At 43.9% G+C, this 25,682-nt stretch overlaps 1 protein-coding gene across 1 annotated transcript in view; it reads left to right on the plus strand.

The window, feature by feature from the left end:
- Window positions 1-19,827, plus strand: part of UBE2D2 (ubiquitin conjugating enzyme E2 D2) — a 37,211-nt gene extending 17,384 nt beyond the window's left edge. Inside the window, exons 2-7 of the mRNA XM_075900117.2 lie at window positions 228-291; window positions 1,647-1,678; window positions 1,760-1,837; window positions 1,922-2,027; window positions 16,812-16,905; window positions 18,949-19,827. Coding sequence (XP_075756232.1) covers window positions 228-291; window positions 1,647-1,678; window positions 1,760-1,837; window positions 1,922-2,027; window positions 16,812-16,905; window positions 18,949-18,994 — 420 coding nt within the window. The 3' untranslated portion in view covers window positions 18,995-19,827. The remainder of the gene's footprint in view (window positions 1-227; window positions 292-1,646; window positions 1,679-1,759; window positions 1,838-1,921; window positions 2,028-16,811; window positions 16,906-18,948) is intronic.
- Window positions 19,828-25,682: the final 5,855 nt, after the last annotated feature.

Raw genomic sequence — 25,682 nt, forward strand, 5'->3', positions numbered from 1 at the left:
CTTACACACACACACACACACACACACACACACACACACACACCACCCCTCCCCCCCTTGGTTAGGAAGTTTGACCATTTTTCACGATGTGAAATTCTGTTTCACTTAAGAATATACCATTGAGGGACAAGTGCTATTCAAGTACCATTATCAGTTTTGAGTAGCAGAATGTTGTTTGATTTTTGGATCAGGCAAAACATCAACTGTCCACCCTTTCTTGCCCTTAGGAGTTGAATGACCTGGCACGGGATCCCCCAGCACAGTGTTCAGCAGGGCCTGTTGGAGATGACAGTAAGTACTGCCGGAGTTGTAAGGCATCAAGCACGCACATTGGGAGGCAATACGGGAGTGGAGGCCTCCTCTCATTTTAGAGAGGAGAGCTAACTCCCAGGAGTCTGCACCCTCAGGAAATACTTGTAAAGTGAAAATCTGAAGTAGGTGTTACTCCACCTGGAACGAGCAATGAGGGGGCAGTTGATATCCTAGTGGGAAGTACTGGATCCCAGTGTAACCTCTGTACTGCAACCCAGGCCATCTTCCATATTTCCTGCCTACCCAGTCTTAGGCTCCTCTGGTGGTTTCCCTCCTAGTTGGATGATTCCTTCTGTCATTACCCCTTATCCTCTGCCCCCATGGGCCTTATGTGGTAGCTGTTGTGGGGAAAACTATTGTCTTGACACACCTTTGCACCAGTTCTTTCCCCAAATCCATAACTCCATAACTTCCACACTGCCTCAATCTCCCCATTTTATATCCAGGTCTCCAATTTGCTCCTGCCCAATACCATTTGTGTCTCCAGGCCATGGGGGAGAAACTGTTTTTGGGGTAACTCAGGCTGCTACTCTAGTTGCATCTGTCTGAAGTCCATAGCTGTTCAACCTGGCCAGAGCGTGTGGAAGAATAGCTCTGAGCATCCTGATGGCTCTGTGCACAGGAGGGAAGGCTTCAGATCTGGGGAGTCTCTGCAGGGGACAATCTCTGCATTGACAGGCCATCAAGGTTTACAAGTGTATCGTGAGCCCCAAAAGGTAGAGATCTGCTTTCTTTTTAGCGGTATTTGTATTGAGCAGCTGGGGGGGCAGGGGTGGGATGCCAGTGCAGCCTCTGTCTCTAGGGAGCTTGGGCCCCCTGCAGACAGGACTGCTGCTGCCCTGCCCTGCCCTGCATTGCTGCTGCTTTGTTAGTCAGCAGCATAGAGTGGCAGGGGCTCCTCAGGAGTGGGACCGGAGTGCACTGGCTGTCAGCCCCACCCCTGGGGACTATAAAATAGTCGAGTAACCAGTAAATTCATGAGGTTAATCGACTGTTCAATTAACTGATATTTAACATCCCTAGATCTTCCCTAATCAGCCGTGTGGCAGTATAGACTTGTACTGGAGCAGAATGTGTGGTGTGTTAGAGGAAGTGTGGATAGATAGTATGTGAATGGTTTGATTTTAAACTCCAGGGATTGTGTAGCTGATAGCTTAAAGTAAGTGGAGTCTTGGGCCTTCATGTAGGAGTTCCCTGGCTCACTGAATTCTACCCAAAAATCTATTTACATTAACCAATGTACACATGCGGCTTACTGACCAGTACTGTGGTGGTGACTACTTGGACTCTTCATATTAGAAATAACACAGTAATTCATGTTTTCCTCTTTTCAGTGTTCCATTGGCAAGCTACAATAATGGGACCAGTAAGTATATGTACTTCACATCTCAATGTAAAGAACCCTTGAAGTTGATTCTCTTCTAATAATGTTTCTTTGTTTTAACAGAATGACAGTCCCTATCAGGGTGGAGTATTTTTCTTGACAATTCACTTCCCAACAGATTACCCCTTCAAACCACCTAAGGTGAGTAGGTTGTATAAATCTTCTTCGTGTAATTGTATAACTTACATTAGTGAATCTCATCTGAAATTTTTCCCTCTTCTTCAGGTTGCATTTACAACAAGAATCTATCATCCAAATATTAACAGTAATGGCAGCATTTGTCTTGACATTCTACGGTCACAGTGGTCTCCAGCACTAACTATTTCAAAAGGTAACTAAATGAGCATTGGTGGTAATTTTATTGATTTGGATTTATTAACATGAAAAACTGCTGCTTGCCTATTACTGATTACTCATGTGGTCACAACGTCTAGCTCAATATCTAATTCCTTGGGTGCCTCATTCTTTGTAGAATTGTAAACTGTCCTTATGGTCCAGTTATACCAATGGATCCTTGATTTATCGCAGTAATATAAGTAAGGGTAATGCTATCTTGTTACCCATTCTGATTGGTCTTTACCTTTTTATTCATTTGAACAGCTAATTTGTCTAGGAGTTTAACATGGTGTGGGAAAGTGCCTGTTGTGATGAATTTTCATGCCACACACATGGCTGTAGTATGTTTTCCAGTAGGGTGCTTAGCAGTGATTGTACAGCTGGCACGTAGAAACTTGTGGTGTATAGGTGCCATTCTAGAATAACCGTATAGCCATATGTAACTAAACAAGCTATTGTAGACTGATCTGATGAGTAAAACATCTTGGAACAGACTTCCTTTATTCAGAGGAAAATATGCATGGGGGATAGTCTTAATCTTTTAGTGGGGCTGAATGATAAAATCATGTGGGCATTGAGTTTGCTAAGATTACCCTGTTCCAAAACAAATTGTCTTGCAGTATCCTCAACTATTGCCCCTATATATCTGGAAAAATCTTAACTTAGTAGGCCCTGTTCTTGTGACTAAATGTCACACACAATGGCATATATGGCTTTCTCTCAGATTAGAGCATGGGTTCCCAAACTGGGAAGCATGCCCCCTTGGGGCATGAAGAAATTCTTGGGGGGAGGGGCATGAGACAACCCAGCACCCCCATCAAGGTTTGTTGCCCTAGTCAGTTTTTTCCCCCACAAGTTTTGCTGCTATGTTGGAGTGGGGCGTGAGGGTCTCAAATCAAAAAGGGGGCGTGATGCTGAAAAGTTTGGGAACCACTGAACAAGAGAATCTTACTTGCCCTATACTTCATAAATTAAGCTATCCTGTGTTAAAGGGTCATTCATGTCCAATTTGACAGTTTTGCGCTCTGATGCAAGTACATGGGTTTCTAGGTTCTTCTGTTTCCTCTAGATCAGAGGTTCCCAAACTTTTTGACATGGGGACCAGAAAATCCATTCATGAGCTTTTGGAGGACTTGTAACATTCATTTGCATATTCATTAAGCAAATGAATATTCAAAAGCTGTTTCTGGTCCTCCCAAAGCCTCCAGTGCCAGCTTTAGCAAAGCTTTTGATATGGTCACCCACAATATTCTTGCCAGCAAACTAAGGGAATATGGATTGGACAAATGGGCTGTAAGATGGATAGAAAGCTGGCTAGACCAGGGTTTCCCGAATTTTTTACTTTTGTTTTTTAGGTGTATCAGTCTGTAGCTGCAAACTGCCTGGCTGGTAGATGTGCTCACGCTGCGAGTGTGTCTACCAGCCAGGCAGTTTGCAGCTACTCGAGGGAGGATATGGGTGGGGGGGAGGGGGGCAAAACGAAATCCCCGGGGCTGGAATCACTCTTGTGCCCGGGTCAGTCGTGCTTCCTGCTGCCCGATTCACTCTCCTCTTCTCCTCCCCCCCCCCCCCCACGACTCCTCCCAATCTCCCCCATCCAGCCCTACTTCCAGCAGCCGGTTTTCCCCCTGCACCCCACCGATCTCCCTTGGCTAGCTCTGCTGCCTCCATCCTGCCCTGCTTCCGGCGGCTGGTTCTCCCCCCGATCTTCCCCCATCCAGCCCTGCTTCCACCAGCTGGCCCCCCATCTCCTCCCCGTCCCAGTGGGCCGATTCTCCCCCACTTCTCCTCCCAATCTCCCCTGGCCAGCCCCACTTCCGGCAGCTGTCTGCCTACCCCACCTCTGATCTCTGCTGGACAGCCCTGCTGCCCCAACCCTGCTTCCTGGCGGCCATTTTGGCGGCCCCCCCAAAAAACCCCACCCCCATAAAGGCAGATCCTGTTAAGTTCTTTTTTTTAAGTAAAAGCTCCAAATTGGGGCAGTTAGGTGGGCTCAGTTCCAGCTACTGTCCTCTATAATGCGGTTTTCAAGAACCTGTGCGTCTGCAGAAGCTGTTGGAAACAGAGCTGGTACATGTGGCTTGCCAGGGATCATTACTAGTCCATGAAGCTGAAAGTGAAATTGTCGCTGCTAGAAGTAAAGATCAAGCGTTAATAGAGGAAAATAAACTAGATCTAAAGTCCTTTGTCACATTAAGATCCCAATTTCCTTACTTATGACCTTTGCCTGTAGAATCTTTCCATAGGTTAAATTTGTCAATGCATGGAAGAATAGGTGACTTTGATCAGCATCTAGTTTTCTTTGTGTACTTTACCCCACAAAGCTCATTTTTCTCTACAAGGAGGGTTCTAAAGGAACAATGAGCAGAATATATATATAGCATATATAAAGTAGAAAAAAGGGTAGTAAAGAGGCTGGAGACAATACCATTAAAAGCAAGTATAAGATAAGCGAGCAGTTGCAGAAGCTGGCTTATGTGTAATATGTGGTATGAAATAAAAGGCAGGGCTCTTGCTACGTTTCAAAGGCTGAAGTGCTGCAGTGGAAACCTGTGTGAACTGGGACTGCTTCAGTCCTGCTCGTGCAGTTTCCTTGCTGTGCCTCTGCTTCCCCTGCAGAGATGGTGATGGGGGAACAGGCTTTTAAGCAGACATCCCCAGCATCAGCTTCTGCTTCCCCACTTTCTGCCTCTGGTACAGGCAGCCAGGGTGGGGAAGCAACTAGTAAAGTCACTACTCACTGACTAGTTGCTTACATCCCTAAAGGTACTTAAGTGAAACACATAATATAGGCTTTGTAAATCACTCCTTACATTGGTGAGTAGAAGAAATATACGTAGCCTGACAGCAGACTTGTGTACGTTTCCATTCCTCAATTTTTTCACCACTTTCTTGGGACTTGAGTCTGTTTTCTATCACTTCTTGCCGGCCCCCCCCCCCCCGCCAGCCATTCCCCCCCCCCCCCCCCCCCCCCCGTGAATGACTTCTTTGGAACACAGTTTCTCTGGTCTCTTCACCATCTCTTCCTAAAGTTGCCAGCAAGATCCTTTCTTTGATTTCCAGTCAGAGGACTTCTGATTAGTCTCCTCGGGTGCAGTCCCCCACCATTTCATCAATTTAGTTATATTCTCCTGGAGTCCAGACTGGAAAACTTGGGCTTTACTGCATGGTAGCTATCCTAGTCACATGGAAATTCCCTTGGACAAAATGTCATCATGGTTTAGTGATCCTCCCTTGTTAGCCCTGTCACTTTCCCTTGGAAATTGAGCCTTGTGTGGAGGTAAATACAACAGAGCATACAGCCCCACATTCAGAATGGAGTGACTAGTGTGTTAGAGCTCCTCATCCCAAAATGGAATTGATAAACGTATAGCTTCCCCAAATGGTCGTACAAGGACAAACCCACCAGCTCACTAAAAAGGAGGCAGTGGGAAGTATTGGTTCTGTCATGTCCTTTCTGAATGCCAGCTCTGTGTAGAAGCAGTAGGGAATCAGCTGAGTTTCCCTAGAAAAAGTTCAGGGATCTTAAATTTTGTTCTTTGTATACAAATAAATAAAACAGCCTAACGGTTTATGCAGTTACTTAGATAGAAGTAAGGGTGACACTAGCTCGTTACCCTTTAGGATTGGTCTTTACTTTTTTTTATCCATTTGAACAGCTAACTTGTTTAGAAGTTTAACATGGTGTGGGAAAGTGCCTGTTGTGATGAATTTTCATGCCACACTCGGCATGGAACTGACCGGGGCAGCAAATAGCACCTAACGGTGGCGCCTCCTCATGCCATGTGACTTTGGACAATGTTCCTGTGGGCCACCAAAAGTCACCATGGACCACCATTTGAGAACCACAGGGCTAGTTAGAACAGAACAGAGCAGTGCAAAATAGGATGCTAGTGGGTAGTTGAGTGGCCTACTTGCTCCCCTGTCATCTGCCCCCCCCCCCCCCCCCCCCCGCTTCTGTATGAGGCAGCAAAATGGTGGGGACAGGAGCCGGCTTAAAAGCTGGCTTCTCCCCCAGCTCTGTCTCCACGGTGCTGCCACCTTAATGCCTCTATTAGAGGCAGCGGGGGGGGGGGGGGGGGGGGGAGAGATAAGGAAGGCTGCTGCAAAGCAGCCTCTGCCGGCAGCGGGCTGAGGCTGCTTTGGCAGCAGCCTCTCTTCATGGTGGCCAGGGCTGGCTATGTGCAGGAGCTGCTGCCGGAGCAGCCCTGGCTGCTGCGAAGAGGGGCTGCTGGACTCAGCGCGAGCTGGGACCAGGCAATCCTGACTCGCACTGGTTCGGGATGCTGCGCCTCTGCATTTTAAATGTTGCAGTAAGAGCCTAGTGACTCTTACTACATGTAAAATGTAGGGCTGCAGCATGGGTGGCTCCCAGAGCTGGGACTGCTCCATACCAACTCCAGCTGGCTCCAGGAGCTAATCCCTCTGCAGAGCAGCCCCTTATTAACTAATCATGTAGTCAATAAAATGTGGATTGACTTAGCCAGATAACTGCAGTTCAACATCCTTAATGCAAAATGTTCCATTTCAGAGGATGTAGAATTTCTCTATCGCATGTTCCTTTTCTGTTGGCAGAGTTTATTTTCTCTATTTCATGTTGTTCCAAGTCTCTCAATGCAGATGGTCCGCATGCAAATGAACTGAACTCCTTGCTTGAGATCTCACTTTCAAACCTGATGGAACAGGAATGGCCTTCATAGCTTTCTCCCTCAGTTTATTTAAAAAAAAAATCAGAGGTATCCAAGTTGGTCTTTAAGGTGCTACTAGACTTTAAGTGTTTCCTGTTACAGACTAACAAAACATGTAGATGGGATCATGAGTTTTCATGGGCAAAACCCACTTCAGGTGCCCACAAAAGCTCATGATACCATCTACATGTCTTCTTAGTCTTTAAGGTGTTACTAGACTATTTGTTGTGTCTTAAGTTTGTTTTTTATAAACTATGGGTATGTCTACACAGCGAAGTTATTTTGAAATAACTTTACTAGCATCTACACAGCCAAACTGCTATTTTGAATTAATTCGAAATAGTGGAGCGCTTACTTTGAATTTGGTAAACCTCATTTCGTGAAGAATAACGCCAAATTTGAAATAGCTATTTTGAAATAAGTGCTGTGTAGATACTTATATCGAAATAGGGGGCCTCCAGCCTTCCCAGGGTGCCCTGGTGGCCACTCCAGCCTCATCCAAGAACACTCTTCTTCCTCCCCCTTGCCGGAGCCCTTAAAGGGGTTGACTCTGGCCATAGTGCCTGTGCCAGCCCAGAGCCAGCAGTCATTGCCCCTGACTCAGTGGCCCCAAAACATGAGCCAGCCAGCCCTCCACTGCTTCCCAGGAGCAGTCTGCCAGCTCCCAGGAGCCTTCCTAGTCCAGGGTGGAGATCATGGACCTTATTCAGGGTTGGGGGGATGCCCTCAACATCTATGATCTCCTCACTAGATGGAGGAATGCGGCTGTCTATGGCAGGATAGCTGCCAGCTTGGCCCCCCAAAGGCCACATGTGAACCCAGGAGCAGGTTTGCATGAAAATCAATTTGGTCCAGCAAGACCCCCAACCCTGAGCTTCCCTTTCCCCTTGCTTCCCCCTTCCAGCTCCCTCCTCCCAGGTTCCCCCTCCCCTCTCCTGCCCTCTCTTCCCGTCTCCTGCCTCCTTTCCCCAGTCTCACCAGAGTTTCATCCTCCTCCCCCCCTCCCCCCCGCGTTTTGTTAAAGAGTTTGTTCATAAAAATACATGTATTTTGACATCAGGAAGGGGGGTTAGGGAGAGGTAAGTGAGAAGAGCGTGAGGGAGGAATGAGGCACAAGCCCCCAGTGGGGCAGACCAGGGAGGCTTAGTGCTCCTCAGGGTGGAAGCTCTCCTTCAGGGCCGTCTGGATACTGACAGCCCCCCAATGGATCTCCCAGATGGCAGCCTGCAGAAAGTGCAGCCAGGCTCCCAGCACCGCGTCCATGAGAAGCACCAGAGTGCCCAGGGGCAGCTCCGGCTCCATGTTGCAGAGTGCTGTGGTGTCCCAAGTGAGGGCAACCAGAGCATGCAGAGACCAAATGCTTTGCTGTCCCTCATCGAGGTAGGCAAGCAAGCGGGGAAACCTGAGAACCGGCTGTCTGGGGAGGGGGAGGGGGTGTCCCTTTAAGCACAGGCCTCAGCCTCCAGCAGCAGCGACACAAAGTAACTCCTGACCTGATGTCCTACCCAGACCTGCTTCTGGCCGGCCTTAAATGCGATTCAGTGGACGTGCTATTTCGGAATAGGAAAACGCTATTTCAAAATGCATTTTGTGGGTAGATCAGCTATTCTGAAATAGCACCTAGGCCTTTTGCTGCCAGAGGACATGTCTACACTACAGCGTTATTTCGAAATCTGCTATGTTTGAACTGAACTGGAGTAATTTCACCTGGAAAATTACTTTTAATTGCCTCATGGAGTTGTTCCTGAAAATGTTAAATCTATACACATTATTATTAATGGAGATTGCCTATCTCCTAGAGCTGGAAGGGACCCTGAGAGGTCATCGAGTCCAGTCCCCTGCCTTCACAGCAGGACCAAGTACCATCCCTTACAAATGTTTGCCCCAAATCCCTAAATGGCCTCTGCAAGGATTGAACTCACAACCCTGGGTTTAGCAAGCCAATGCTCAAACCACTAAGCCATCCCTCCACCTAAATTTTGAAATCCAGATTATCTTCAGACTCGAATTTTGGTGCTTGCTAAGCTCATGTAAGGTTGTTTTGAACCTCAGTTTTCCTCTTCTGGTAAGTGTAATCTCATCCAGTAGGATTTTGGAGCTACAGGCTTTTGCCTCTGCTTTTTCCTTATGAAAACAATGGTAAAAACATTAAAACTTGTGCCGTGTACCATCTACATACACGAGAACTTAATGCTAGCTTGCTCTTAAGTAAGCAGCGGCTTAAATCTGGATTCCTCTATAGGTTGAGCCTAGGGATGTAAAATCCTGTGTAACTGGTTAAATGGGGATGGTGGGAGCTGTTTTTGCTGGGAACCCCGTCCAAGCCACTTGGCTTACCACAGCTACTAAGCATTATTCCACAAGGGTGATGCTTACCAGTTAATCATTCACATCCATAGTTGAGCCTGCTATATTATTCCTCTAGCTTTTTTGAATAGCAGATTTAATATAGATAAAGTCCAGTTAAAATATTACATTGATTGGTTTCAAGTCAGGAAATTAAGTTGTACTCTCAATTGAGCCGATGTCCTCAAATTAAGAACTGCTGTTTTTAATTCAAACTGTGTTGAACATAATCTTTCTTAACTTTTTTTTTTTAATATTGAACTGAATTCTTCCAGGTGCATCAAACACCTCTAACTCTTAGTGTAAACAGCTTGACACTGCTAGTATGTGGCAAAGCTGGTCTTAGATTTTTCTGAATGAACCTCAACCACCATTCTAGACTTCAGAAAATGGGTAGTATTCCCAATTCTCACTCTTAAACAGAACCTATTGATCACTGTATAGCCTGAAAACTGGAGGTGTAAGTTCTACAGATTAGCTAAGGAGAAAAGGCGCCTGGATATCATGACTCTGGACAGTGCCCTGTATCTGTAGTGTGATACTTGAAACCAGTTGTATCTTCTAGGAGTAAAAGTTCTGTTGCTTAAGCCCAGTGTTGTCTTCAAGTCGTCATTGTCAAGTCTCAAGTCTTAACTTAAAAAAAGTCAAGTCACTTTTGTACAAGCCATCAATAACGGCATTTTTGGACAATTTTTTCACCAGGTCAACTTAACAAAATTAGCGAGTCTCAAATCACAAACAATGAACCCGAGTCGAGTCTCGAGTCAACAACTCTGCTTAAGCCTATGTGCAGTATATAGCCTGTCTCTCAACAAACATTCACCTCCTTAGTGCATGAGCCTTGAATTCTGACTTGCAGAATGGGAAGACAAGCTGGAAAATACAGTTTAAGGACCTGTGATTGCTTTGGTGGAATGGAGCCTGTCATGTAAAACTCTTTCAGACTGACTTAAAATGTATTCATGACTAGTAAATAGCACCTGCTATTTTTAGCATATTGAATATCTCTACTATGTATAGCCAAATTCAGACTGTAACAGGACAGGGGATTAAGGTAAGAGTTGATTGGGATTTTTGGGGAGCGGGATATAGCTAGGCCCATATTAAATCCATTTGAAGTTGTACTTGTGTATTTTTAATGTAAGTACTGTTTGGCTTGATTGTGGTCTTGTACAGCTGTGCTTGAGGCAGAACTGGGAGGGGGGAGGTCACTTTATGCATACCTACCTCATGGCAGTTTGAGACAGAACACCCCTCAAGCCAAAATGGCCAACTGCTCCAGGGGATAAGTCTGCTAGCCAAACACTTACTGCTCCTGGGGGTTTCCCCATGCTGAAGGACTCCTCAACTTGTCACTTAGATTAATTAGCTCCTCTGTGCTACTGGAGTGGTGCAGTGGGATCTTGCTGGTGCCAAAAATCTTATCCCAAATTTGTGAACTACTTGAAGGTGCAGTTCTGTGTAGTCCAAAACAAGTACTACAGAGTTCATATGTCTCTAATAGATTTCCATTACAGATGCGCACCTTCCTGAAAACAGAGGTACGTGCAAGAAGGAATTGGATTCTCATTACTACCGTTTGCAGTGAGACTTAGCTCTGTGGCTGCTGGGCAAGACAGCTCTGTGGAGATGACAGGACAGAGCAGGATTCTGTTCCAACAAACACTGAAATGGTAAATGGAATAACCAGATTGGCATGGTTTTCCAGAAATGCTTTAACGGAAAAGTTTTCCGTTAAAAGCATTTTCAGAACAGAGCGTCTAGATTGGCACGGACGCTTTTCCGCAAAAGCACTTTTTGCAGAAAAGCGTCCGTGCCAATCTAGACGCGCTTTTCCGCAAAAAAGCCCCGCTCGCCGTTTTCGTCATCGGGGCTTTTTTGCGGAAAACAAATCTGAGCTGTCTACACTGGCCCTTTTGCACAAAAGCTTTGCGCAAAAGGGACTTTTGCCTGAACGGGAGCAGAATAGTATTTCTGCAAGAAGCACTGATTTCTTACAGTAGGAAGTCAGTGCTTTTGTGGAAATTCAAGTGGCCAGTGTAGACAGCTGGCAAGTTTTTCCAGAAAAGCGGCTGATTTTTCTGGAAAAACTGGCCAGTCTAGACACAGCCAGGGAGTATTTCACAAGGTTTTCTAACTTCTGGCTATTATGTTTTAGAGGGGGAAGGGTTTTTCACCTCTTCAGTCTAACTTTCATGGCAACAGTAAAAAGTCAGGTTATCAAGCCAGTCAGAATTCCTATTTCTTGGGGGTAACTGAAAGTAGTCAATCTCCTTTAAAGTACTAATTTCTGGTATATACTCTTGGATACCCATAGTAACTATAGGATTTGCTTTTACCACTGTTTCCTTTGCCAGCAGTCGGTTCTACAAAGGTTGGGGAGAACTTATTTAAATGAGAATATGCACAGGCCGGAGAGGAGGAATGCTGATGTGTGTTGAGAAGTATGCAAGTCAGATTTGAAATGTGGCAATAATCTTTCAGTAAAGAATAGCACAAATTGCAGATGAGCTGGAACAGATGGAGATTAGAGGTGAAATTCACTGGTGTTTGGACTGAGTTAAATAAGAACATGGTCTAAAATAAACTTTAAAATACTAACAATTGAAGCTTAAAAGCACAACTATGTGAACTAGAATGCCTGCTTGGCAGTTGAATCTCGAAAATGGCATCCTATGATATCTCAACATTCTGGAGTTTGCTAATACCGGGTCATAAACTAAACTGAACAGAAAACTGTATAGGGTGAGAAGTGCTTCATCTAAAGGCCCCATAAAATCTAGCAAGTGAGTGGGTGGAAAGAGCCCAGGGTTGCCAGATGGTTTCAACAAAAATACCGAAGACACTTGACATTACATCACAATCTAAGTTACATCTTATTTAGAAAATACCGGACACTTCTATTTTCTCATTTATATTAATTTGTTTCCTGAACAGAGAACTCAAATATGGGACTGTCAGGTTCAAAACCGGACACCTGGCAACCCTAGGAAAGACCCAGATGACTTTGTATTCAAACTAACATACCTGAGGTTATACTATTGGCCTTCCAGTTGAAGAAAATGAATGCACAACACTAATAGGCAGTGGTAGTAATGGAGGACTTCACCTACATGCATATAAGCCGGTCAGATGGGTTATGGTATAGAAAAACTTGTGACATTTAATGATTTTTGTAGAACTAGTTCTGGAGTACAAAGAGAGGCTGCTCCTTAGTCCAGAGCAATTCACAAGAATTGCTTTAGGAAGTAACTGTAGTTGAGCACTATGTAGTAGTGACTGCAGCATCATTAATTTTTTCTACAGTAAAGACAGACAAACTAGCATGGGGGAGGGAGGCGAATTTTAAGTTAAATTTCCTCCAGTCAAAAGTAGGGAAAACTGAAATGGAGGTTTCTTAAATGAACCATATATTTGCCAAAAAGAAAAGGCAGTAAAAAGCCACAGCTATTTGTCCATATTTGTTTACTATGTTCCAGAAGTTACTGGAGCAAAAATGTTATCGTACAGAAAATGAAAGTCAAGCCTAGTGATGACAAGAACACTTAACTTCATTAGGCAAAACACCTAGAAAGCAATGAAGGCTAAAATGGACTATGAAATGCAAATAGCTAAATGTAAAAAACCTAACAAGCACGTTGGAGCGGTAGGAAGCTTGCAAGAGAGCTAGGAGGTAGTTGGGATCATCAGATTAAGGGTGCAATTGAACATAAGGATATGGTGGAGAAACAATCATTTGTTTCCATCAGTCTTCACCACTGAGGCTGGGGTGATACCCACTCATTTCAAAGTCCTGTCAAGGACTTAGGTGCTGCTACTGTTGATTAAAGTAAAGCACAAGTGATCGGGACCGTGTGTCTATATCCAAGAATTACGAAAGCACTTAAGAATGGCAGTTGCTAGCAAACCACATGACCTCATTAAAACAGCTGCTCTGCTGGAGGATTGTGGTGTGACAGATGTGTAGGTTGGCCTTTTTCTTTAAAAGGCCCGAAGGCTATGTTGGGAGTCAGACCAACAAAATGTTAACAATGGTGTCCTGAGGTTCTGTACAACAGCAAATGTTTGTCTGATCTACAAAATCAAGATAAATAAGGGAGAGAACTTGCAGGTGTCTGAGACCTAACTAACTGATGTCAACAGGCTACACAGTAGCAGATGAAAATCTCAAATGCAGTGTGTTGCAAAATGGAAAAACCTGCTCATGAAGTGGGGTGGCTTCTAAATTCTCTAATTGCTTAGGTATGGGGGGGGGGAAGATGTGGACATCAGTGTGGACAGCTCAATTCAGGTGTCTGGTGTTGTGCAGATTAAAAGTAAGGTTAAAATCCCTGAGGGGAAAGGATGGGCAATGGTGACACAGCTGCTGTGTAACTGAGATGACCTCATTGGAATACTAGCTTCTAGTCATGTCACACTTAAAAAAATGGGGGGGCCCACTAGGGAAGTGGAAGAATTGAGGTAGTGAGTGATTAGCCAATCAAACATCATGTGAGGGAGACTGAAATGACCTCTGAGTGGAGGGGAATAAAAGGCTCGCTACACAACAATGACACAGAAGCTGGAACAGGCAACTGCTTTTCATCACTTTACTCTGCTACTATAAGGGAACTTCAAATGAAATGGAAAAATTGATAAAGAAAACTCTTTCATGTAATACATACTTAGCCTATGGAACTTATTGCTACAAGGTACTGAGATCAGAGTTGAGCAGAATTCTGAAAGGACTGGATGCTTTATGCGTAACATCCAAATCTACAGTAATAAAGATTTCTTTTGAAAAAATAAACCATGTCATGTCAAGCTAACCTCTTGACGAGTATTAGAGTGCTTGTATGGGAAGGCTTTTTCTTATTCCATAACTATCTGCTACAAGAAATCTTGTCTTTCTCCAAAGCATCTCCTAGTGAGTGGGTTGTCACGATATTGGTTTCAGGCTAGTACCACCAATGGTCTAGCTGACCATTCCTGAGCTTTAAAGGTTTCTAAAATTGTGTGTTCAGATACTGAGGGTGCAGAAATTGTTAATGAAGAATACCGTTTTGTCATCCTTTTAAATGACAACTCCTTCAAGGATTTTGTTTCCTGAACATAAGCTGTTCAGTGAAAATTCAGCTAATCAGTTAAAATATTGTGGGTATTACAACCTAGAAATGGCTGAAGAGACTGGTTAGTAACAAGGTGTTTGAGGAAAAGAATCACTAATCTAAGCCAGAACAAGAAATAGGTTGCCATTCATAAAGACCTCACATTTGAAGGAATTTATTCAGTATAGAACCTGACTTTGTATCAAACTTATTCTTTCCTAAAATAGCTCTAGACCTCAAACTATAGTTTGACATACACATAGTAAAGGGTCTACAATAATAATGCAGTTTTCACTAACTCAGGCATCTGTGATCTACTACTTGCTCTCTCAACCCAACAACTTAGCTAGTGACAGCAACCTGTCCCAAATACCTGGGATCATTTCTTTTTAACTCTAGCTCTGAAGTTAGTCTTTAATGGTCATGCTAAGGGGAATGTGTGGAGAAGTCTGTCCTCCTCTTGCACTCAGCACACGGGACAACCATAAGTGTGGTCTTGTAGAAGACCCTTTTGTACAGAGTTTCCAAAACCACCATGAAGCAAACAAGTACTTAATTTCATTTTGCACTCAGTCTGCTAGTGTAGATACAGCCTTCTAAGATTTGCTAGCGCTATTAATGTCCTGTTAGTTCCTCTACTGGTTTGACCTTCCTAGTCCTTCCCCCGGGGACCTGAGCAGTCCCAAAGAAGGGTGTTTACTGGTCAGGCCTCCAGGCTTTCCCTGGGACTCATTTCCTGGCCACTGCCTTGGGAGAACCCAGGCCTGACCGTCCTGGCTCTGCTGCCACCAGCCTGTTTGCAGGGCTCTGCTTCTGGCTCCCTGAACACCTGCTCTGGGCAAGGTGGCAGCTGCTCCTTCCCTGCTCTTGGCCTTGTGCCAGGCAGCAGCTGCTCCTAGGGCTCCCTGCCCCTACCCCCTGTGGGGTGTCAGCCGGTCCTAGGGAGCTGTCGCCCAGGTCACTGGCCCGGAGGGCTGCCTCCTGCCAGACCGGTTTTGCTCTCAGTCTCTGTGGCTGGGGCGCTGCGGTCCTGTTGCCAGAGGAGACTTTCAGTCTGTCATAGTGACTCTGATGGGAGTCCTAGTAGGGATGTTAACAAATGTGTAACCACTAGATTTTGAAATGGTTACACGTCTACATTTGGGGTGGGGTTGGGCTGGTAAAGCTTGTTCCCCCTCAAGCAACTGTCTCACCTGTGACCTCCACTCAACCCCCCTGCTGCCTCTGGGAGGCAGCAAGGGGAGAGCAGATGGCTCCATAGAGCAGGCATGTGTGCATGCGGGGAGCCAACTTAAAAGCTGGCTCCCCATGGCCCCTCCCTCCTGCTGCTTTTGTGAAAGGCTGTGTAGGGGGAGGTAGCTCCATGGGAGTGACTTCTGCCTCTTCTCTCCCCTCCTTCCCCCCCATGCTCTGTGTGTGTGTGAAATATTTGCTTTAACTGTCGGGTCTTTTTTGCTCAACAACTTTGGTGTCTCCCCCCCCCCTTTTTTTCCTCAGTGGGGTTTTTTTTGGGGGGGGGTGGGGGGGGATTTAGTATTTTTGGTTAAACCATCTGGCAACCCTAGGTTTAATTGGTTAATCATGTAAACTACACACAAACATCCCTGGGTCCTAGCATACCTGAGGGGCGGGCTGCATACCTGAACGTTGCCATCTGAACTTGCCCAGGCTGTATGTGTGGCAGGACTACTCCTGTTGAACCATGATTGGGGCTGAGCTGGTGGTGAGAATTATTGAGCATCTGAGCTGGTCAGGGGGAAGGGGAGAGAAGGAAGCCCTTGTCTATACTACAGTGGTAGCACTTGCTTATTGGATTAGTCGACTAGTCCTTAACCTTATTTTTAATACGTGCCTAATTTTGCTGTTAATAAACAATATAGACACTCCCCCCCTCCCCCCTCATATGTTTAAACCTCAGAAATATCAATGTGTCAATCTTGCACTTTGGAGGGCCTATTGGATGTCTCAGGATCTTGGAAAGTTTTTACAAATGATTAAGTAGGGCTTTGCACCTAGTTCAAACAGAGAAGGTCTTCACATTCTAAATGTCTTCCCTGTTTGCACTAAATGCAGAGCAGTGTTTAAATAATGGCCAGTAGTCTTCCTAATCTAGATATGGCCTCGGTGGTTTGATCTTAACTTAAAACGAGTAATATTCTGGACAGATAACATTAAAGCATTAAAACAAAGTTGTGAATAATTGGTCTTAAAATCTCTTCCCCTTTTCATTTGCTCTTTTACTATATCATATAATTAATTCTCCAGTTATCTTCCACCTAAGCCAGGACCTAAGTTTCTTACATTTCAGGCAACTTTATATACAATACCTGATTTTTATTTTCTAAATTGCATGACCCCTTTTTCAAGGTGAGTCCAACTTGTAGTTGGACCGTTCTGTCTCTATTAGCAAAGTGTACTCAGAATTATTTTATCGTCCTACAAAACCTTAGTTCAGCTGTGAAATGGTAATTAGTATGTAAAGTCATTGGGCTAAATTTTCTGAAATTTACTATTCATTACTGTTAACTTTTTTTTTTTTTTGTATCACCACCTCTTCATTCCAGATATCAAAGGTTAAAATAGCAATCAGGTAGGTTTACTTTCTACAGGATTTTTTCAGCAGCACTTAAATTGTAATGCAATGTTTTTTCTCTCTAGTACTTTTGTCCATCTGTTCTCTGTTGTGTGATCCCAATCCAGATGATCCTTTAGTGCCTGAGATTGCACGGATCTACAAAACAGATAGAGAAAAGTGAGTATAACAAGTTTTTTAGCTTTCAAACACTTCAGTTAATGTGAAAACTGCAGAATCTGTATTCAAAGAGCCAAAGGTAAAGGAAATGGGATTACTTTACAAAAAAACTACTCTAAACTTATTACATTGTTATCCTTTGTAAACCCTTGGTCTTGTCAAGACATTGTCTCTACAGTGCCTCTAAGCAGTGCTCACTGACACTAGTCTTCCTCTAGTAATATTACCTAATGGCATTTCTGTATGGAAGTCTGTTTCTAGTTTCTCTATTCAGGGACTTTTAAGTAAGCTATATCCTCTCTTCTCCTCCACCCCCCCCCCCCCCGTTAATCCCCATCCTCAACCCTGTACTAGGTGCTCTGCCCATGTGCAAATCTGTTTAGTTGCTTTAACTACTTAAGCCTTCATGATAGCCTGATAAGGCTACAAAAGCCCTCAAATGTAATTTGTGCTAAGGACCATATTTTACACAGATTTTGCAGCATCAGTTTGTTACACACTTTAAAAGCCCTGTCTGTGCTTCAGTTCTGTATAGCCAACAGGAGAACAAGTTATTACAGAGTTCTGATGTCCTAGGTAGTGGTGGTGATACATGAACATAACTAAGCAGTACCCCGATTCACGTTCTTACAGCACACTTGGTGCAAGGGAAGGATAAGAGTGGTGAAGAGATGTGGGGGAAGCTTTAAAGGAGCAAATTGCAAAAATCAGAACTCTTGCATTAATGAACTCAAACTGCTTCAGTTTAAAAGGGAACTTGTCTGAGAAATTGCTTAATGATGATTGTAAACTAATCCCCCCCCCCCTTGAGCTGTTCCACTCCAGAACTGATCAGCAGTTCCCTTTCACGACCATCTAATGAAGTCAAGACAGCACTTCAGCAACCTGTGAGTAGGGAGGGAGGTGAAATTAAGCAAGTTTCTGGATGTGTGAGAATTCAGAAGCAGATATTGGGGAAAGTCAGTGTATCTTGTCTGCAATCAAAGCTGCATTATTAGTATTCAGCAGTATGGCAAGAGGTACAACTATAAAAGTTACAAATCCATTGTTTGTATATTCTTGTATAATCTGGGAAGGAACATGAAAATACATTAATCTTGTGCTATTGACGCATTTGAACTTGGCTTTAGAACGCTTCAAACAGTGTTAAAGTTAATGGGTTATCAAAATAAAGCTTTTATATTGCAAGGAACCATTCTTAGATTCAGTTTTATTGGAACAAAGATTGAGTTCTGTAAGATAAGGTGGTCAAGGGCCTTCTTGTGAAACGTTTGCAGAAGACAAATGGGAGAAGATGTGGAACAAAGATGTTCCACATATCAGCAGTACTTTTAAATTGCAATATAATATTTAGACTACCGGTATATCCAAAATGTCCTGTGTGCACAATTCCTGACTGTAAAGAGTGCACTGGATGCAAAAAGGATTGGATTGGAACTGAGAGAAGCAGGTTGCTCCTTAGCAGTTGACACGTCCTCACCCAGGTTTCGTTCCCCTTGGGTCAATTACTGAACCATAATAGTAGGAGCCAACATGAACTAATGCTAACACTGTTCTGAATCTGGCAGTATCTCGCAGCCCAGCAGCTATGGGAAACTTACCACTTTTTCCTTACATCAGAAGAGGACTGGAGAGAGAGCAGAAGCAAAACCTTGCCAAAACAATTTGCATCATACCAAGCTTTGAGTATCATGAAGATAAAATGTACAAAAGTAACATGCTGTTGCCCAAAGATAGTGGTTAGAAAACATGTAAATTTAAGTCTTCCTTTCAAATAGAAAACTAGATCTTTTATATGTCTGCCCCAAAGATGCTGGTGCTTGCTGAAACAATTATAAACACTGCAAAGTTTACTCCCTGTTCTGTTACAGGGTTACGTTGGCACTTATTTTTGTGTAACTTTATTTTCAAAATACTTGACTGAACATGCTGATGTTGACTAACTTAGCTTAAAGGCATGTGTAGAACATTCCACTGGAATATTATTAAGTCTCTTGCATTTGAATGGTTGATGTTAAGCAAATCCTCTTTTTATATATACAGGTACAACAGAATAGCTCGGGAATGGACTCAGAAGTATGCGATGTAATTAAAGAAATTATTGGATAACCTCTACAAATAAAGATAGGGGAACTCTGAAAGAGAAAGTCCTTTTGATTTCCATTTGACTGCTTTCTATGAGCCCACGCCTCATCTTCCCCTGTGCACATGTTTACCTGATACAGCAGTGCTGCGTGTTGTACATACTTGGAACAACAAAATAGAAATACTGTATTCCCCGTACCAACATTGACTCCTAGCAAAGAAGTGTGTGTGTGTGAAAAGCCAGTTCTTCAATCATAACCTAGTTGTGAGCCTAAAAGCATTCCTTATTGACTTAAATTGGGTAATAAAATGAGGAGAGGGAGGAATGGTGGGTTTCTGGGGATAGTTCACTGACTTGTGGGGGATTTTTAAAAATGGAATCCTTTTAAACTCATGACAGTTATGGAAAACAAGGTGAAGAACTCAGAGCTGTTTCTGTATTCATTTTATTCTGAAGGATCTACATCTTAGGTAAAAGTTGCGACCAACAAGATAAACTTGTACCCACATCCTGTGTTTAAGGTCTAAGTTTAAATGGTCAACATTTAAATGGATTGGAGCTATTAGTGCATCAAGTGATGTTGATTTATTTCAACTCTTCTCTCCCCTCATACTTTTTTTTTTTGGTTTGTATGTGGTTTTCTCAGTTAATACATAGCTAATAGCTCATATTTTCTTAAGTTTTTTAACTGCTTAGGTCTTTCTGGATGTAAGGGTAAAAATTCATTTGACAGAAAACTCGTGTATATTTAAAGACCCAACTGCTCCCCTGGGGCTTGTACGTTCAAGAATGATTAATCTGTGTAATAAACTGATTACTACAGTCATTACATATAACTTTGTGTGAATAGGCTTTTAATTTTAAAACCAGTTTGTTACAGGCTAAAATGAGTGGTGGCTTGTCCTTAAACATCTGCATTCACAAACAGCTGCATTTTAGAATCCTGAAGCAATTCAGTTTGTCTTAAAGGCTATGCACCTGAACACGACAAACATAAGGGTTAAGCGCTTATGTGAAATCAAGATATGTAGTGTGCCAGCAACAAAGCAGTTTACTTAATGAGGATCTGAGCAACATTTTACAAAGCCTGATGGTATTATTCCCACTTGTATGGGACTTAACACAATGCATATGTAGGTAAGTGAAACCTTATGTAACTAAAAGTAATGGATGTAAAAGGGTAAAAATGATCAAACACGCATCAGCACAAATGTTCATAAAATGTAGCTTTTACATGCTTACTTTGCACTGAACATTTGCAAATGTTCATATGGTTTTAAATTGTACTTGTATGTGTCTTTTATTTGAACAAAGTCTTCACTTGAACTTAGTGAAAATGTAGTTTGAAATTTTACTTTGTAAACAAGTGTATTTGCCAGCAACATTCATGTGAAGTAGGTGAGTCTGCAAACTTATCTCCTTTAGAATAATTGTAAACCAAGCCATCAAAATGAAGGAGAGGCTGTAGCCGCCAGCTCTCCAGCCACGGGGGTCTGTCCCATCCATTTTCAAATGCATCTTTACACTCTTGCACAAATGAGGAATAAATGTCCACTGCTTTTGGTCTAAATTTGTTCCAGTTGTCTCATCTCTCACTCAGTGTCCTTGGTTATGCATCTCTGCATGTAAATATTAGCAGCCTCTGGAGCTTTCTATGCAGGGGGCTACAGGAAAATCTTGCATGTATGAGTCTTGATAGCAGGCACGGTAACTCTTACACTTGGCAGACTTGGGCATTTCTATACTTGCTGCATGAGGAAGAAGCAAAGTGTTTGGATTAAAATGCCTCTGAAACAGAGCAGAGTTTCACTTGCAGAGATCTACAGAATGTACGGTCCTATATTGAACAAGTGGTGTGCAAAGAGGACCGAATGCTTCTTGGCAAAGTACTGTGATGTACTGTTTTGTGTGAAGTAACTTGTACTGAAATGACAAGTTGGGCAATACTTGCTTTTAGAGAATGCTTCAATAATGCATCATTGTTTGCTCATATTCCTGTATTACACCCACAGAAAACATGAGCCGTGATGGGGGCCTACAGACTGGTTTGATTCACCTACCGGTGCCTACTGTTAGCAGTGATGAGAGACAGCCACATAGAACAGGAGTTTAATAACTTAAGCTACAGCTGCAAGTTTCAGTATAGTAGGAACTTCTAGCAGTTATCCGGCCTCGTGTGTATATTTAAAGCTCCAATGTTAAAGGCACTAGCACCCTACTGTGGCATTCAGGGAAATTACCGGGTACAAAAGTTATAACATCCTATATCATGTTTGCTTTTTTCTTACCTCCTTCAATGATGAGCAGAACTAAACCATGCTCACCTTCTGGGTTTGAGTGTCTTGTATAAAGTTTCCATAGTCTGCTGTAAATGTCAGCCTGAAACAGATCATTTAAATTAATCCCTTTAATGGCATCATAAAGTAAAGAGATCTAAGCTAATGCAAAATCAAGGGGCTGTTCAATCTTCTGCATAATTCTAGCTTGCATAGGGCTAGTGTCACTTGTAGGGAAGTGACTTCTGGCCTTTGCTTTGAAGGGAATTCTGGCTTTTAATCTGTTGAAACTAGAGCTCATGTACTCGAGCATCTTTGCTCAGGATGACACCAGCTTTGTGTCACTTAGTAGTGGTATGTGTATGCTGCAACCATAGGTGTGAATAGCAGCTTGTGTAGATGCGTGCCTGCTGGCTGTATTCTAGCTAGCTGGTTTAAAATAGCTGCAGCCCTGGCCACACAATTACATGCGTCCATTTGAGAAGGTACACTTCAACTAGCTTGCTGCAAATTGGAGTCCAGGTAACGGGAGTGTTTGTATGGGCTGCATTCACACCCCTGCTACAATGTAGACATCCTGAAGCATGTTGCAAAAGCTTCCGTTTCTGGGTTCTTTGCATAGCTGCAGTTGTCCAAGCAAGCACCTAAAAGAGCTCAGAGCAAAGACAGGGCCATGCTTCAGGAAAACAGAAGGAAGGATAAATGGTTTTAGAATGTGAACTGTCACTAATATGTCATCCAGCTATCTTCATTCCAGCAGCCTTATGAAATCATCTACCAATGCTCTACCTGTAACAATGTGTAATGTTCTAGAATTGTAGCTCCTGAGAATTCAGTCACATTGCTGCTTTACTCTGTCACTCTATATAAGCTTAAATCATAAACTGGATTTTTGATTGTGAAAACTTGATTTACAGAACTCCCCTCACTTGGCCTGCTGTAGGGAAAAAAATGGTCATTTAATATATCCATTTCAATGTGGGACACTTGGAATGAGTTTGGATGGCTTGTGGGGGTGGGTTTTTCTAGTGGAATAGCTTACAGCAATTCTAGGGGTATTATAACTCAAGTCCAGCTTTTTAAAGGTAGTTGGGCACTGCTACATTCAGCATAGCAACACCTTGCTGACTTAAGAGCCTACAGTACTTTTAAAGGTGTTTAGGTACGTCTAAATTCTTTTGAAAGGGAGAGGCTTTTAAATTGGGTGTTAGTGTGCTCTGTGTTGCAATGCCTATTTCAATCCTTCGTGGTGGTCAAATTTTATTTTATGAAGTTAATAGGATGAAATTGTGTCTAGAACCCACCCTACTATAATTATCGAACAGACAATGGCGAATGTATCTGTTAAACAGATATGTTACCTCCAGCTTGTTGCTAAGCTCTATCCTCCTGCAGGGTAAGGAATGCAGTAATCTGCTCCCGCACTTACACGGATGCTATTCAGTTACTAGGCTGAAATGCTAAAAGGAGTGGCATGGCGACGTGTTCGAGACTTGATGGTATTATGTACCGTAAAATGCCCCTTCTCAGTTTGTTTCCCTCTAGGGTCTGGCTTCATCTCTGCCACCGTTAAAGTGAGTATTCGGCAAATGAGTGCTCTTGCTACTCCAGGCAAAGCAGTATCTGTTTTTCCCCCCAGACTGCAGCAGCCACTGACATAAGCCCTGCCTGCCTTGATCCCAGAGTCTTTCTGTTCAGAGCAGTTAAGTAGCTCCAGTGATGCCCTGCCAACCTGGCACTTCGATGTGGCGGACAGATCTTAGGCTCTTTGTCCATTGCACTTTCCCCCCTCCCCATGCACTTACTGTCTGCTCTGGCACCTGGGCATATGGGATGTGCAGTGGACAAGTCAAGCATCTTTGCTCAGAAATGACAAACCTGTCAATATCACTTTGCTGTAGATAGTTTGAGGATGACACATCAGCTTTGCTGCCGCTGAGTGTGAATGTAGTCCTAGCAGAGAGAGGCCTGTGGTCTAAATAGGCCTTGGCTTGTGGGTAAACATCTCAGCTGCAGTAGCATCCTATTTCCAAACTTCTAAACACGGTCTTCCTCCAAGCTGCTGAGGTCAGCTACCCTGTGGCTCTCGCGTTCCCTTGGCCTATGAAACCCAACCTTGGGTCTTGCCCCCAAGTTTCATAATTAGGGTTGCAGAAGGAAGCTTTTCTGGGTGGCCGTTTCTGCCAAACCTACATAAAGGAGCAAGAAATGCTTAGAAGGATCTTGTGGTGCCTATATTTTAGTACAATTTTGAGCATTCTGGCAGTGCACGGTTTGGGGGGAAATGGCTACTGCACTTCTGAGTCCAGGAGTATATCCGTACATCTGCATGCAGTTGTAATGTCTTACAACTCCCCTCCATTAAACAATTGCCTTAAACTTTCTGTGGCTTGGTTGCTTCTTTTGCTTAACTTTGTTGGTTTCCTTTCTTAAAATTTGTCTCTTTCCTTCCTCCCCTCTGACTAGATTCTTCTACCTTCACTTGTATCTAGGCCCCAGCCCCTTCCTTCCTCATCCATCAACTGATGTCTAGGCTGGCCTGCAAAGAACAGTTCCCCCAAGGCTGAAATCAGTAGTGCTAGATGCCAGTATTCCATCTTAAAATGTATTCCGCACATGGATTGTGCACTGAGGCATGCTATGTGTACACCAGCAGAACCAGTGTCTGTGGGTGCTTTGTGAATCGCCTGGATGGCAGTGGAGACTCTTGTTGCACACAACTTACATGGAATGCTGCTAGCTGCCTGTAAACTTAACTTCTGCCTGCGCCTTGCGCTGTGCTCTTTTCCCTGGGAGCGGAGAGCCGCATCACTCCATAGTACCACCCCTTGCTTTCCAGTGAGCAGCAGGGAGACCAGAGCGGATAGCTGCCATCTCCTTTAAGCATAAAGCAGTGTTTACGGGCTGGCGCGTTGCGGTGAACTCCTGTCTACGAGCACAGAGCTATCTGCGGCATTACTGATGCCCAAAGTAGATCTCTCAGTGCCCTGAGCCACACTTTGGCTTCTTGCCTTCAGGTTCTTGTTCTCTTGCTCAACAAACTTTTGCTGTTGGTCATGTATTGGCCTCAGTCTGAGCTGTGGAGTGGGCGTAAGAAATGAGTGACTTTAGCAAGTCTCTCCCTTACCCTAGTTGCTGTCTTCTGTGACTACCTGTGCTTGCCTTTCAGGAAGCTAGCTCATGAAGGAGAACCTGTTCTTTTGGGGCAGTGGGCATTCTTAATGGATCACATTTACTTCACAGAACTCATTTGACACAATCTCTATTCCTCCTCCCCCAACACTGGTGTCCCAAATCCCTTCACCAAATGAATCATTTAATCTGGAAACTAGAGCCACTATAGAGTTGCCGATTTCTGAGGCTGTTCTAAGGCGGCTTAGCCCCCATGAAATCTGCAGGATCTCTGACTTGGAGTGGTGACCTTTGTATCTACACAGAAGGATTGTGACTTTCATACCAGCTGTGCAATTTCCACCTTAGTCTCTAGTTCTCCCTGGGCCACTCGAATTGCCTGTAACTTGTTCCCCTTTGGCCTTGTCTCAGCTGCATGAACATTCAGCGAGGTGGCAATGGCCACAGTTCTTGGGGGGGGCGGGTCTGTTTCCTGTTGGGTGGCAGGGCTATTGATAACTCAGCCCTTTAAAGAGTGTTTCCTAGGATATGGCTATCAGCTGAAAGGCTTTTCCCCTTCCTATTGAAAGTGACAGTGAAAGACACTGTTTAATCCAAAAGATAGGCCTGTGGTCCATCTCTTTCCTTGTCCTCCCTGATGTGAGATGGTAACACTTTCCCTTTTAGACTTGCTGCTTTGGGGTCCATGAATGAGGGTTTTATGGAGCCATCTCTGAAGCATTGAGGAATATCTAGGCCTGAAGGGTCAGGCTAGAAAGGAACTTGGACCTCGTTCATGTGTTGCTGAACCCTGCATGACTTAGACCAATACTCGGGGCAGGTGGTCAGGGTAGGAGCATGTTACCCCACACATCTGCAACTGCCTGTCCTAAAGGATCTGCTTAAGATTGGCCAATGTGATTGCTCTGTCCCAGCTGATCCTGGGGCATGAAGCAGGAACTTCACGAAGAAGCAGGCCTGCTGTTCAGACTAGTTGAGGCCACCCTCAAATCTTGAGGCGCTGTGTGTTCTGCAAAGCTGAGTCTTCAACTCACCAGCTTGAGTTGAGCAATGCCTTGGAGAGCAATGCCAATTTTCCCTAGTAAACTTATTCTGGATACATTTGCTGGTTCTCTCTTTCCTGGTATTAGTGTACATCTTTCTTCCTCCTTTGCCTGGACAAGACATAGCACACTGAGTTTCCTGTTTGGTCTCTGGGTCCTGCTCAGAAGCTAGCAGGCATTCCCACTCTCAAATCTGCCGAAGACTGACTCACTCATTTGAGTGTTAGCAGCCTGATGGTG

Source organism: Pelodiscus sinensis, chromosome 16, assembly GCF_052426305.1.
Source record: "Pelodiscus sinensis isolate ZL-2025 chromosome 16, ASM5242630v1, whole genome shotgun sequence".
In the NCBI taxonomy this organism is placed as follows: Eukaryota; Metazoa; Chordata; order Testudines; family Trionychidae; genus Pelodiscus; species Pelodiscus sinensis.